This window comes from Amblyraja radiata, chromosome 3, assembly GCF_010909765.2.
Source record: "Amblyraja radiata isolate CabotCenter1 chromosome 3, sAmbRad1.1.pri, whole genome shotgun sequence".
NCBI classification, from domain to species: Eukaryota; Metazoa; Chordata; class Chondrichthyes; order Rajiformes; family Rajidae; genus Amblyraja; species Amblyraja radiata.
The window spans coordinates 118,013,363-118,028,163 of NC_045958.1; the positions used below are offsets into that span (position 1 = coordinate 118,013,363).

Below are 14,801 nucleotides of genomic sequence, written 5' to 3' on the forward strand. Positions count from 1 at the left end.
AAAGTCAAATAAAAGTGGAATATTTTCTATTGTAACCTCAGTGATTGGCAGAAACTGCTGAGAAATTGAATAAAGTTCTTGTGAGTTTCTGCCAGGATTATAACCATATTAGCATATAACAATTACAGCACGGAAAACAGGCCATCTCGGCCCTTCAAGTCTGTGCCGAACACTTATTCTCCCCTAGTCCCATCTACCTGCACTCAGACCATAACCAAGGTAAAGGGGGAAGGCGCTTACCTGGGCTTTTAGTGGTGTGTGCAGACTTTGAGTTGGTGGTGTTAGTCGCATTCTTTGCTTCCTTGTCATCACCTCGAGCAGCTTTCACCTCTGGGTTGGTGCTCGTTTTGGAGCTCTTCTCCACCAAATCCTTCTTCGGAGAAGCTGATTTTGCAGTTTTATCGGCGGTTTCCTTAGCCGACGCGAGCACGTTTGTTCGGGAAGGAGCACTGGGATGCTTTGGTTTGCTGTCAGATTTCCTGGAAGGAGAGGAAGACTTTGTCTTCATGACCTGCTTTTTAGTCTTTGTTCTTTCCTTCACCTCCTTCTTCAAAGGTTTATCAGCCTTGGCATTGTTCTGCTCGATGGGCAGTGCCTCGGGATCGACCATGCACACGCCAGGGTGCGGGGGAGGCGGGCTGGGGTCCTTTAAGAGAGCAGGCGGGGGGTCCATCTGCCGGTGAACCAGGGTTCTGTCCGTCGGAAGGGTCTCGGACTCGTCCTCGGAGTCTAAGGCAGCATCCGCGGTGATGGAAGGGCACTCTTCCGTCCCGGGGGGGAAATCCGAATCAGTCTGTGAAGGAGCTGACTCACTGATGGACGTGCCTGGAGTGTCATCGCATTGACGTGCCTGCTGCTTCCCACCAGGCGGAGGCTGAGCATCTCCACCTTGGGTCAAGGGCCTTTCCACAAGGGCGTCGTTAAGGGCATCTTCTTGTTCAAAAAATTCTAAGGGGCTTGGGTTGATGAAAGAAGGGGAGAGATCAGCCATATTGAGCTTGAATGGAGAAGGAGTTTTAAAGCATTTATCAGCGCCATGTTGAACCTCTGTTCTGGATGTGAAAGGTCCATCTTCAACCTCGTAAACCTCTTTGACTTTATCTTGTTTGCTGGCGAATGTCTCCATCTCTTCAACGTCCATTTGCATTGCTGGATGTTTGCTTCCTGTGAAGGAAGACTCTTGGTATGAATGTGTCGCATACACAGCCGCCACCTTCTCTGAAGAAGAAAATATCGATGGAGATTTCTCCTGCCCGAGACGTGCGGCGGGAGAAACGGAACTGTGAAGGTGAGATACGTCCTTCGCAAGTGAGAGAGGCTGAGAAACATCAAACATCTGTAAATCCTCCCTTTCATGCAGCAGGGAAGTCGTCCGTGGTGAACAGGGGGCTGGGAGCCTCTCTGACAATAATGTCTCCCCGTCAATCATGGCTTTTGCAGAGGAGATGGCGGATGAGAGGGAGGTACAAACACCAAACTCCTCCTGGAGTGGAGAACTTGTCTGAGGAGTGCGAGCAGACAAAGTTGTTGGAGACGCCTCTGTCGGTGGCGCCGAACCAAACTGGAGATGGTCCTTATCTTGACAGTAGAATGGTTTTTCGTGCGCGGGCAGAACGTGATGCATGAATCCCGTTTCGTGAATGTCGGATGGACTATAATCCACCTCAGTCGGTCCATTCTCGGTTATGTGGTGGTAGCCGGCATTAAAGGAGGGTTGCTCAGGAGACTGCTTGCTGAAGTCCAAAGCTAAAGACTGTTCGGGAGATTCCTGACTGAACTCCACGGACATTGTGGAGTGTTCGGGAGAGTGGACTTCCTGCACGGGCGTTTTGGATTTTGCCGTTTTTGGAGAGACCTCTGGAGGGGAAATAGACATGGGCCTCGGGCAGTCCTCTCTGGAAGGAGACACCTCTGCTTCTTGGAATGCGGTGGGCGTTTGCACAACAGATACGGAGAGAGATTCATCTACTTCAGTTGAGAGCGGAGAGCCAACTTCTGCATGCAGTGAGGGGGAAACGTCGTCAGCTGTGGGCTCCGGGAAAGAGCTTGTGGCCAGGGATGCTGTTGAAGCTGAAGCAACACCTTCGATGTGAGAGTAAGTGTCTTCTGCCACCACCTCATCGACAGGGGTAGCTGACTTGTCTGACGTGGTTCCCTCAGAGATGGACATTTTGCTGTCTTCTTTAACGGACCCAATCTGGCTGATGTCCACTAATGTCGGGGAGAGCTCACCTCCGGTTTTATGCGCTTCGAACGGGCCCAGCGACACAAACGCACCGGTGGCGCTTCCTTCCAGTTTCCGCTTCTGGCTGAAACTGTCTTTGGGAGTCAACAACTCGAAGTCGGCTGCCTGTTCTTTGTCGTGGGCGGCAGGGAGTTCATTGAATGGATAGAGTCGGGGTGAGGACAGAAGCTTGAGTTTGTCACTCGTGAGTTCCATTGCACCTTCCAGGAACTGCACTGGGAACTCCTCTCCGTCATTGGGAGAGCTGTCGACGGGAGAACTGGAGCCCAACATTGGAGGGCTACGCAGTGGAGACAGAACTTTCTCAACAGGCGATTCCGAATCAGGTACCGGCTCGTCCATCGGACTATACCTCGGACTGGTCTCATCCACCTTCGTGTCATCCGTCTCGATGATGATGGGCGCCGGGAACTTTGTCGTTACCTCAGTTGGAACTTTGTTTTTCTCGTCTATTGGTGACTGATAAAATGGGGTGTGACCAGCACTGGGCGTTCGAGACTGCATGGGTGATGCCATCTCCAACGTTTTCTCTTCAGGACTTGCACAATGATCACCTGGCACTTCAGGTTCCAAAGGTGGAAGATCAGCGGATGCCTTGATTTCTGATGGAGTCAAATCAAAGTTGATATTACGATCACTTAATGGTGTCCGAGATTGTGGTGATGATTCAGCTGGACTCCTTGCAGGGCTTAATTTGGCCTTTATTTGATTCTCTAGCTTCTCAAGCTCCAATTCGTCCTGTTTCTCATACTCCTCACGTTTCGGAATACAAATGCTGGCTGGTGGTGGTTTGAAGTACTTGTCTTCTTCCAAGGAAGATGAAGGAGATATTGTTGAGGCAGAAGCTGGGTAATCCTCGCCCTGTGTCACATCGGTTTTTGTAATTTCTAATGAGAACCCGTTGTAAGTGTCGGGGACGGGAGAAAGCTTGGTTCCTTCACGACTCTGTGAAATGACAGTTGTCTCAAACTTTATTACGCTAACGTACTCCTGAGTTGGAGACTCGGTTTCTTCATTGTTGGGCTCGTCGCTCATTATGTCCCTGGGTGTGGACATTCCATCCATTGGGGTGGGCTCGCTAGAAATCTCAATCGTAGACTGAGTAAAGCCAGACGTAGCTGTAAATTCTTCAGGGGGCTCATCGTGGACTTCCTCATCAGAGGCTGTTGTTTCACTCTCAAAATCAGTAGGTATTGTCTCATTACGAATAGACATTGTTTGATCAATGATCGAAGAATGAAGTGCAGAGAATTTATCCAGAAGTGCATTGGGAGACGGGATTTTATTCACCTCAGTGCTTTTAACCTCACATCTCTCTTTCTCTTCATACAGTTCTTTGCTGTAATCTACTTTGTTGTCATCATCCTCTGCCTCTTCTTCAGTCTCAGCCTTTTCAAGAAGCATATCCTCCCGTTCCCTATGATCATCTCCCACTTCCGAATCTTCAGTCTCTTCTTTCTCTGCCATCTCGTCAACATCAACTGGTTCCTCGTTTTCGATCAATTCTTCTGCTTCGAGGTCCTCAGCCTCAGCTTTCTCTCCGCTAGCAACGTGCTCCAGCACAGTTTTGTTGGGAAGCATCTTGTCCACTGATCCTGCTAGCTCATCAACATCTTCGGTCTCTGCCTTCTCTTCATAGTCTCCAGGTTCGGAGGACTCTTCAAAAGCTGCGCCCTCATCCTCAAATCGTTCTAAGGTCTCCTTATTTTCAGCCTCAATGTACTCTTGAGGAGATTGTTCAAATTCACCTTCGGCATCAGTAGTTGTTATTCCTTCATCGGGAGATTCATCGATATCTAAAGCATCTCTGTGAATCGTGAGGCCTATCTTTTCCGCTTGCACTTCATCCTGCATGGAGTTCTCTACTGCCACAGGAGGTACCTGGGTGTCTTTTTTCTCTTCTTTGTTAAGTTCCTCAAAGTCCTTTGTTAAGTCTTCTGGTGAGGACATTAGTGATCGTTCGATCTCAAGTTCTGTAACTGCAGCAGCTGCTGCTACTACTGCGGTTGCTACAGCTGCCGCTGCTACAGCAACTCCTGCCGCAGCTGCAGTTTCAACCTTGGCTTCTTTCTTGCTTAGTTTTGCTTTTCCTTTGAGTTTACTTGCGGCAGCATCTTCCTTCTTGCCTGTCTCGTTTTTCTTTTCCACCTTGGGCTTAATTGGCAATTTCTTGGCCTCTGTTGCGGGCACAGTTTTTTTAACTTCCTTAATGGGCTTTTTCACGTCTCTCTTGACATCTTTGTCATTCTTTTTGATTTCTTTCTTTTCTTCCTTCTTTGCCTCTTTCACTGGTGTCTCTTTCTTCTTCACTTCTTTTTTAATATCTTTCTTTACTTCCTTTTTTACTTCTTCCTTTTTAGGCTTCTCCTCTTTTTTCACCTTTTCCTTTTTGACGACAGATTTCTCCTCTTTTGCCTCCGGCTTGGCAATCTCTTTTTTCGCTTCCTTTTCCTCTTTTTTCTTCTCCTCGGGTTTCCTTGCTTTAACCTCCTTCTTCGCGATTTTTTCCTTCAACGGTTTTGGTTTGTTCTCAGACTTTGGTTTCTCGTCTTTCTGCGTTTTCTCTTCGAGTTCCTGTTTAGCCGGTTCCACTTTAGCCTTCCCTTCTTTCTCCTCAAGCTTAAATTGCGATTCTGACCTGGGTCGTTCCTTCTTAACGATAGGTTTTTCCTTCTTCTCCACCTTCTGAGGCTTCCCAATAACAGCCTCTTGGTGATTAACAGAGGATTTTGTCATCTCGGGTGTTTCTTCCTTGACGTCCTTCTTAACTCCCTTTCCAACGGATGGCCTGGGGTTGGATTTGAGACTCTCCTTACCGTCACTGTGTTGTTTCATCTTGGCTTGCTTCACTGTCGGGGCAGCCAAACCAGCTACAAGCTCCTTTTGAGTTGCCATTGGGTGTTTCAAGAAGTCTAAATGCTTGAGCTTTTCTAATCCATCCAGAATGTTGTACTGTGGAGCATTTCCTGGGAACAGAGCTCGGACTATTTTCTCAGATGGGTTGGCAGGGTGCCATACAATCAGAGAGGATATTGAAGTCAAGTATGGAAATGAAATTTCTGCATCTTTGCCATTTGGCAAAACAAGTCCAGTTTTAGCTTGGTTGTTGCTGGACCAATGTTGCATGAAAAATTGTAGCTCTTTGCTCCCTTTCACTGGGTTTAAAATGTACATCTCTAGCCGCCCGACACCCATTTTCTGGAACAGTATTACTGGATCAATGGTATTCCCTCCAGTCCTAAAGAGGGGTTCTGGCTTTATAGACAATTTGTTTAAGTACTGGACAGTAAGGCAAGTTTCTTCGGTATTTCTCCTGACTCGGAAATTAGGCTGCAAGTTTGTCACGTTTTCTGGGACGTTAAGAAAGACAACACCCAGCTCGGGTGAGATGAGATTCTTCATCCAGTCACTGTTGGCAGTGGATCCTTGCGACTGTTCCTCTTCCAGCTCCGCTATCTTGCGTTGCAGCAGGCTGTTGATCCCGGGCAGGTTATCTGCCCCATTGTGGGTGAGTAGAATCGAGTCGACTCTGTCCAAGTGTCGAACCAGTTTCCAGAAGCAAGACTTGCGATCTGAACCGCCATTTATAAGCATGTTGAACCCGTTCACGGCGAACAGGGCCGAGTCCCCTCTCCCACCGGGGAAAATGTAGCAGCAAGGCTTCGACAACTTCAGGAAGCCTCCAGATGCCGGAGGCTCCAACACGTCAAAGGATGACGGGACTTCCACCGACTCTGATAGGTATTCTGTGAATTCTGAAAGTCCTTCCATTTCTGGTAAAATGGAGACTGAGTTCAGTTTAATATTGATAAAGTCCTGCAGGTTGTGTTTCTCCAGGTTTGTATTTTTCCAGTCGCCTTCCTCAGGGCAGAATAATGTGAGGCTGGCTTTATTGGCTGGGTGTGTGGTGCTTAGCAGTTCTCCAATCTGACAGCAGAATTTAAAAAAAATACAATAATTAGCAGTGATTAGTGAAAGACCTCAGTTAACACAATTATTTTGGCATTAGGGCCACTTTTGCCAAATGAATTATAATCACAAGAATACTCATCAGGCAAAAATAAAATATTCCTGCTTCCATTACCAAAATATATGTGAATATTTTCAATTGCTAATTCCCAATTTATATGTAATTTAATTACAGAGATAACTAGTCTCACAACGCTTCACTTCAAGAAAAGTCCCAATTCTATCTGGTCAGCCACATTCAGTGACAAATATGTAGACAACATGTATTTTGTGTTTGGTGGTTTTACATACATGCATATATCAAGACTGTTTCCTTACTAACTAGACATCAGCAGGTAGAACACTTGGTGATTAGAGACTTAACGCTGTTGTAATGTGAAATCTCACATTCTGTAGAAAAATGAAGTTATAAAGGTGAACTAATTAAACACAAGACAGTTACATGGAGACCCAAGGGACATTCTGAATCTTAAGCAAAAATCAAAAGCAGGAGGAACTCATTCTGCGTCTGTGGAAGATCCCAAACTGAAACACCTTTAGTTTAGAGATACAGCATGGAAACAGGACCTTCGGCCCACCAAGTTCAAGTTCAAGTTCAAGTGAGTTTATTGTCATGTGTCCCTGATAGGACAATGAAATTCTTGCTTTGCTTCAGCACAACAGAACATAGTAGGCATTGACTACAAAACAGATCACTGTGTCCATATACCATTATATGTCTGCGCTAACCAACAATCACCCGTACACTAGTTCTATGTTATCCCAGATTCGCATCCTGCACACTAGAGGTGACTTATAGAAGCCAATTAACGTACAGACCTGTACATCTTTAGAATGTGGAAGAAAACCAGAGCAAACCCACACGGTCACAGGGAGAACGTACAAACTCCCCATTGGCTTCACAGATTTCCCGTCACAGATGCTGCCTAGCCTGCTGAGTTACTCCAGTAGTTTGTTTTTTGCACAAGGCAGTTCAAGTGGTCTCATCTATGTTTTTAAAGACAATTCTTAAAATTAGTCCAAGACATTGTGGAACTTCTACTTGGCAAAGCATAAATCCACAAGCACAAACAAAACTGCCTATTTATCCAATTCAACGTGATGGCAGAGAGCAACATCACCCTGTCCACACTCTCACTTCACTCCTACCATTGAGAAGAAGGTAGAGAAGTCTTAAAACTGTGACCACCAGTTTCAAGAGTAGCTTCTTCCCAACGACCAATATGATTAGTGCTGGTGTCAGGGGTTATGGGGAAAACGAAGGGGAATGGGGTTGAAAGGGAAAGATAGATCAGCCATGATTGAATGGCGGAGTAGACTTGATGGGTCTAATGGTCTAATTCTGCTCCTATAATTATGAACCAGGCTCTTGAGCACTACAAAACACCAACCTCAATTATGAACTGTGAAATGTTTTTGGTTGCACTGAGGGCTTTTGGGGTTATGCACTTGCATTAATATTATGGCTGTGAATTTATTGAATTTCTGTTTTCCACATATTATCTAAGAGTACTGTGTTTGTAGGTCTACTATGCTTCTGCAAGTAAGAATTTCATTGTTCCATTGTTGGTACACATGACAATTACTCTTGACTCTTGAGAATATAAACTTCATCAGCAACAACTTTGCTTAAATACCTGCTCCTAGCAATTGCTGACATTTACCATGGTAGATAACGATCTAGCAAGTTGATAACATCTCTCCAACATTCAAACCAAGCCTGGTAGGCAGCAAGGTTCTGCTGGGGGCCCAGGGGCAACGTGGTAAGCATACATTCACTTACCTCCTGATCTGTAAAAATTTCAATGAAGTTCTGAAATGAGAATGAACCAGACTGTAGAATCAACTCGCCAGTGTTTTCACAGCATTGTCCAGTTAGCACCAGCAGCTTGTGACGGGCAGCATCTGTGATCATCAGGCGTACCTGAGGAAAGGACACAATGGCTTAAAGATGTCGGGCAAAAAGCTTCAAGGTGCAATTTACAAAGACCATCCCTGAGTTGAGTTTTTCATGTCGGTTGATCTTTACATAGGATTAAAACAGGTGACATTTTGCACTGGGACCCTTCTTCAGACTGCAGCATCTGCAGTTCCATGTGGCTCCAGTAATAAGGATGTGCTTAGAACACCTCACTCTGAGGGGAAAAGGCCACAAAGTGTTGGAGTAACGCAGCGCGTCAGGCAGCATCTCCGGAGAACATGGATAGGTGACTTCTTGGCTTGATATCCTTCTTCAGAAGGGCAATTTTGTTGAATTTGTACCATAAACTCAGGATTTAACTGGACTGAATTTAATTGCACTAAATAGCGATGTTACAATACTTACCTTCAGCGGCGCTGCTGTTCTGCCACAGGCCGTGTGCTCGACTTTGGCGCTTTGAGGGTGGGGGGATTAAAATGCCGTTTTCTCCTGCTTATCGGAGGCGGCTTTTCTCGGGCTACTACGCCACTGAAGAACAATCGTTCGGACTTCCGTTCCCGATTTTTACATTTATTTAATCGCGAGACAATTCAATAATTACACTAAAATAAAAAGCGACTTCCTACACCCTCAATGCCTACAACGGGACGGATCGCATGAAGGGGACAAAACAGGGGACAAGTCGTCTATTTTACATATAAACTTGTTTCTTGGGATGGCTTTAATCTAATTTTCATTTGTGAAAGTGTAATTTGGGCCCCATACGAACCGGCAGTGTTTTTCCTGCCAACATGAGGTTCAAATTCACCGCAAATGCAACGTTCCAATCGATCGCGTTCCAGAAAAACCCACTCGCAAGATGATTTAAATGCTCTTTTTATTGGACAATCATGTCACAAGAGCATCTAAATCATCTATATTTTGTGTTATTGTCTACCCATAGACAATATTTTTAGACTAAATATCAGTTTTAGTCCCATGTATTGTGCAAAAAAATAATAATTTTAATTATAGTGAGTGGATGTTTCTAGATTAATTTATGGGAATTAAACATTAACTTCCTTCCATCTGGCATATAAATTCATGACAGTGAGATTTAAAAATCATGCTATATTGTGAATTCTTGTGTGAATGGGATTAGTTTGTTATTTGGATACTTAGGCTATTTTTTTTTTTAAATCCTTTTCTTAAGAAATGGAATCTACAGGACATTGTTAATGGGGAAAGTAGTGGGTAGAAAGGCATGTCATGTGTGGTTTGAAGAGTAAAAACTTGTAGTTCACAATGCCAAAATTGAAAAGTTGAGGAAAAACAATGTGTACAGAGTTGCTTATTGGTTACAATCTGAGGAGTATGATGATGCTACTGATTATGATATGCCAATGTACCAGGTAGCAACTGATCTTCTCCATAAAGACTTGGTCTATTGCTGGAAATTGTAATTTATTTACCTATCTGTTACGGATTTACAGCATATAATACGATAATATTAAAGTTCTGATCTTGAGAATATCACATTTTTGAATTTTCAAGACAGTCTGGGTGTTTATTACTATTTCCGTCACAACGGTCAATTTTGTAATTAGCTACAATTAGGTAATTAACTAATTATATGCTTTAATTTCAGGTCATCCAAGTAAGATGTTTTATATTTGTTTCAGAATGCTCCAATCTATAATAACTGAAATTTTCATTTAAGAAAGTTATGGGCTTTTGACTGTCCTAGATCACAGCTATTGTGTTAAGTCAATGGAAAAGCAATAGGGAACAAGATGCTAATTTCCGAGTATGAAAATGGCCATAACATTTTTAATACTGAAGATATGAAAGTGAATTAGGTGTCAAATTAAACTTCTTTTTATGCATTATCTGATGGGATAAATTACAGACTCGATTTTTAAAATCTCAAAATACACTAAATGCTCTCATTGTGACATCTGAAGTCATATTTAAGGAATTGGGGACTATGTACTGAGTATTCAGACAATCATTTTAAATTGCTTTATTGGTATATCTAAGAGGGTATCTTTTAGATTAGTTTAGTGAATCAGGCCCTTCGGCCCACTGAGTCCGTGCTGACCAGTGATCCCCATTACACTAGCACACACGACACAGTACACACTAGGGCCAATTTACAATTTTTACCAAAGCCAATTAATCTACAAACCTGTACGTCTTTGAAGTGTGGGGGGAAACTGGGGCACCTAGAGAAAACCTGCATGGGCACAGGGGGAACCTATGTGGCCATACAGACAGCACCCATAGCAGGATCAACCCCAGGTCTCTGGCACTGTAAGGCAGTAACTCTACCGCTGTGCCACCTTGCTGCCCCATCCTTGATACAGTGTGTGGATAGTCCAACTCATGGAGGAATCATGCTGGACCAGGTATTGGGAAACGATCATGGCCAGGTGAACTGTGTTTATGTGGAACATTATTCTGGAACAGGAATCAAAACCCCATAAGTTTTAAGATGAATAAAAATAAGTCTGGCCCTTGGGAGAAGTACTAAATTGCGGTAAGGCAGATCACAACATTATTAGGCAGGAGGTAGGAAAAGTAAATTGCGAGCAGCAGTTATTGAGTAAGTCCACATCTGATGTGGAAGTGACTTAAAGACCAGCTGCTCCAGAATTCAGGATCGGCATGTGCCACTGAGGAGGAGGAAGACAGGTGGCAAGGGATGGGAATCTTGTATGACCAGAGAGGATATGATTTTGGACAAAAAGGAAAAGGAGGTGCTGCTGGGTGTCTTGAATATAGTAGATACATCCGCAGGACCCGATGGGATTCCAGGTTATTGAGGCAAGAGAGAAGATTGCAGGATCCTTGACGGAGATCTTTGCAACCTTTCTAGCTACAAGTGAGGTCCTACAGGACTGGTGAGTAGTTAATCTTAGTCCTTTGTTTGAGAAGGAAAGTAGAGATAACCAAGGGAATTATAGGCCGGTGAGCTTCATGTCAATGCCAGGTAAGCTATTGGAGAGGATTCTTTAGGAAATTATATACATGCATTTGGATGAGAGGGGGTTAAGTAAGGCTTTGTAAGCAGCGGGTCATGTCTTACTAACTTGATTGAGTTTTTTGTGGATTGATGAGGGCAGTGGATGTTGTCTGTATAGATTTTTGCAGAGCCTTTAACAAAGTCCTTTATGGTAGGCTGATCCAGGTAGGGATGAATTGGATCCACAGTGACTTGGTGGTCTGGAATCAGAACTGGCTTGCCCGTAGAAGGCAGCGGATTTAAACTTAGTTTTATTGTAGGTGTTGGTTGTGGAAAGCTGTTATTCTAGCTGGACATCAGCGACCGGTGCTGTTCTGCGGGGATTTGTCCTGTTTATCCTATTGTTTATCATTTATATAAACCACTTGGACGTAAATGTTGATGGGATGGTTGGTAAGTTTGCAGGCAACACCAACATTGGTGGAGTTGTAAACAGTAAGCAAGGCTGACAAAGTACACAGCTGGATAAAGGTCAATTACAAATATGGACAAGGAAATTGCAGATCGAGTTGAATCCTAGTAAGTGTATGTTGCAATTTGGGATGTCGAATGTAAAGAGAAGGTATACAGTTAATGGCAAGACCATTAATAGCATTGATGTTCAGAGGGATCTGGGAGTCCAAGTCCACAACTCTCTAAAAGTGGTAGCAGAAGTAGATAGAGTGGCAAAGAAAGCATATAGTATGCTGGCCTATGTCATTCGGTGCATTGAGTATAGGAGTCGGAAAGTCATGATGGAGCTTTATAGTATTTTGGTAAGGATGCATTTGGAGTATCATGTCTCCCCATTGCAGAAAGGATGTGTTGGCTCTAGAGAGGGTGCAGAAGAGTTTTACTAGAATATTGGCTGGGTTAAAGAATATCAGCGATAAAAAGAGATTGGATAAACTTGGAATGTTTTCCCTGGAGAAACATAGGTTGAGTTCTATGTTATCCCAGTATTGCGTCCTACACAATAGGGGCAATTTACAGTGGCCAATTAACCTACAAAACCTACACGTATTTGGAATGTGGGAGGAAATCAAGAGTACATGGAGAAAACCCACAAGGTTACAGGGAGAATGTACAAACTCTGTACAGACAGCACCCGAGATCAGGATTGAACCCGGGTCTCTGGTGCTGTAAGGCAGCAACTCTACCATTGCACCACTGTGCCGCCCCCTGTGGGAACATCACAAGATGAAAACGTAGTAAGGACTCAGTAATTTCATCCAGAGTTTTCAAGTAGGGAACTGAGAATTTCATAGATATTGCACCCTTTCTAGTAACAACACCAACAAATGAGGAGTATTGCATGCAGCTCTGGTTGCCCCATTGCAGGAAGAATGTGGAAGCTTAACAGATGGTGCAGAAGTGGTTTGCCAGAATGCTGCCTGGATTAGGGGAGTATAAACTACAAGGATCATGTGCAGGCAGATGAGATTAGTTTATCTTGGCATCATAGAAACATAGAAAATAGGTGCTGGAGGACGCCATTTGGACCTTCGAGCCTGCACCACCATTCATTGTGATGATGGCTGATCATCCACAATCAGTAACCCGTGCCTGCCTTCTCCCCGTATCCCTTGATTCCGCTAGCCCCCTAGAGCTCTATCTAACTCTCTTTTAAATTAATCCAGTATATTGGCCTCTACTGCCTTCTGTGGCAGAGAATTCCACAAATTCACAACTCTCTGGGTGAAAATTTTTTTCTCATCTCAGTTTTAAATGGCCTCCCCTTATTCTTAGACTGTGGCCCCTGGTTCTGGAATCGCCCATCATTGGGAACATTTTTCCTGCATCTAGCTTGTCCAGTCCTTTTATAATTTTATATGGTTCTATCAGATCCGTCTAAATTCCAGTGAATACAAGCCAAGTCTTTCCAATCTTTCAACATATGACAGTCCTGCCATCCCGGGAATTAACCTCGTGAACCTACACCGCACTCCCTCACTAGCAAGAATGTCCATCCTCAAATTAGGAGACAAAACTGCATACAATACTCCAGATGTGGTCTCAACAGGACCCTGTACAACTGCAGACGAACCTCTTTACTCCTATACTCAAATCCTCTCGTTATGAAGGCCAACATGCCATTAGCTTTCTTCACTGCCTGCTGTGCCTATATGTTTACTTTCAGTGACTGGTGTACATGGACACCCAGGTCTCGTTGCACTTCCCTTTTTCATAATCCGACACCATTGAGATAATAATCTGCCTCCTTGTTCTTGCCATCAAAGTAGATAGCCTCACATTTATCGACATTATACTGCATCTGCCGTGCATATGGGACATTGTGGGCCAAAGGGCCTATTCCTACGCTGTATTATGTTTTATAAAACCAAATGCTTCATTATCACATGTAGGAAGGAGCTGCAGATGCTGGACTATATCGAAGCTAGACACAAAATGGTGGAGTAACTCAGCAGGGCAGGCAGCATCTGCATGTGGCCTCACAAATTAGAGGAACAACACCTCATATTTCACAGCTGGCAGCTTACAACCCAGCAGTATGAATATTGATTTCACTAATTTTGAGTAACTCCTGCATACCATTCCCCCTTTATAGTCGGCTTACTAATTCCACCGTTCTCATCCTTGTATCCCTCTCATTAGTACATTTTCTACAGCCAACAATGCTCCATTAAGGACTCCACCCTTCCTGAGGTCACCTGTTGCTGGCCCTGATTTGTTCTGGCCTTTTTCCTGCCTCCAGTACCCCCCCCCCGCTGCCACTATATTTCAGTCTAAAGGATTCCGACCCGAAACATCATCTGTTCCTTTTCTCCGGACGTGCTGCCTGACCCGCTGAGTTACTCCAGCATTTTGTGTCTGTCTCAGGTTGCATGTTCCGAAGATTAAATGAAATATCGTGCTTTATAGTTCTATTGGTTCGATGGTTTTCTTTTGCTTCATTATCACGCTTGCAGTCTTTTTAGACACGCTGATTTTCTAAAACTGAATTCATATTTTTCAAATTGCCATGATGAGATTGATCCCAATGATGTCCGTCCGGTCTCTCATTTCACCACTGCAGCATGACCCGCACAGCGTGACACATTATTTTCAACCTAAAACCCCCACAGGGGGCAATCTGCGGCACGGCCTAATCAGTGTTAGATTTCAGTGCTCCTTATCATTGCCCTCTTGTGCTCCCCGCCATCTGTCTGCGTCCTGCTGATCTCTTACCTCTGTGCTCACTGCCTCGTCTGAAGGGTTGATCAGGACAACAGTTTCCAAGACATCACTTCTGTGGTGAAGGATTTTCTGGCCTATTTAAGGGGGAAAAGTGAAGGAATTTGAAAAAAAAAATTTAAATGCATGCTTTGCCTATTAAAGAATTCCAATGCATGTAATGCAGAACATTCAACTGAACATTTTCATCACAGGTTATGTTAGTCCCATTACTTAACGTTGACATAACATTGTTTATTATTTAAATACAACCCTCGAGCAAATAGTTCATGGGGCTTTGACATAGATTTCTACTAATTAGTGTGCAATGGGGGGGATAGCCTTACACTGTAAATCTGCAACAGAGCCTTTGCATTAAAAACGTGTGTGAATAAAAATCAAAATAATCCAGTGGACTTTGGATAATTAACCTTTATTAGTGCTCAGATATGTTCAGTGCCCATCAAAGTTAAATACAGGCATAGCAACATTGAAGGAGAATGCATATT

The 14,801-nt window shown here is 44.0% G+C and overlaps 1 protein-coding gene across 1 annotated transcript in view; it reads right to left on the minus strand.

Moving 5' to 3' along the window:
• map1b (microtubule associated protein 1B) overlaps positions 1-14,801 on the minus strand; it is a 106,023-nt gene that overhangs the window by 10,905 nt on the left and 80,317 nt on the right. The window contains exons 3-5 of the mRNA XM_033018700.1: positions 14,308-14,390; positions 7,998-8,138; positions 241-6,172 (exon numbers count right to left, since the gene is read on the minus strand). Of these exons, the coding sequence (XP_032874591.1) occupies positions 241-6,172; positions 7,998-8,138; positions 14,308-14,390 (6,156 nt within the window). The remainder of the gene's footprint in view (positions 1-240; positions 6,173-7,997; positions 8,139-14,307; positions 14,391-14,801) is intronic.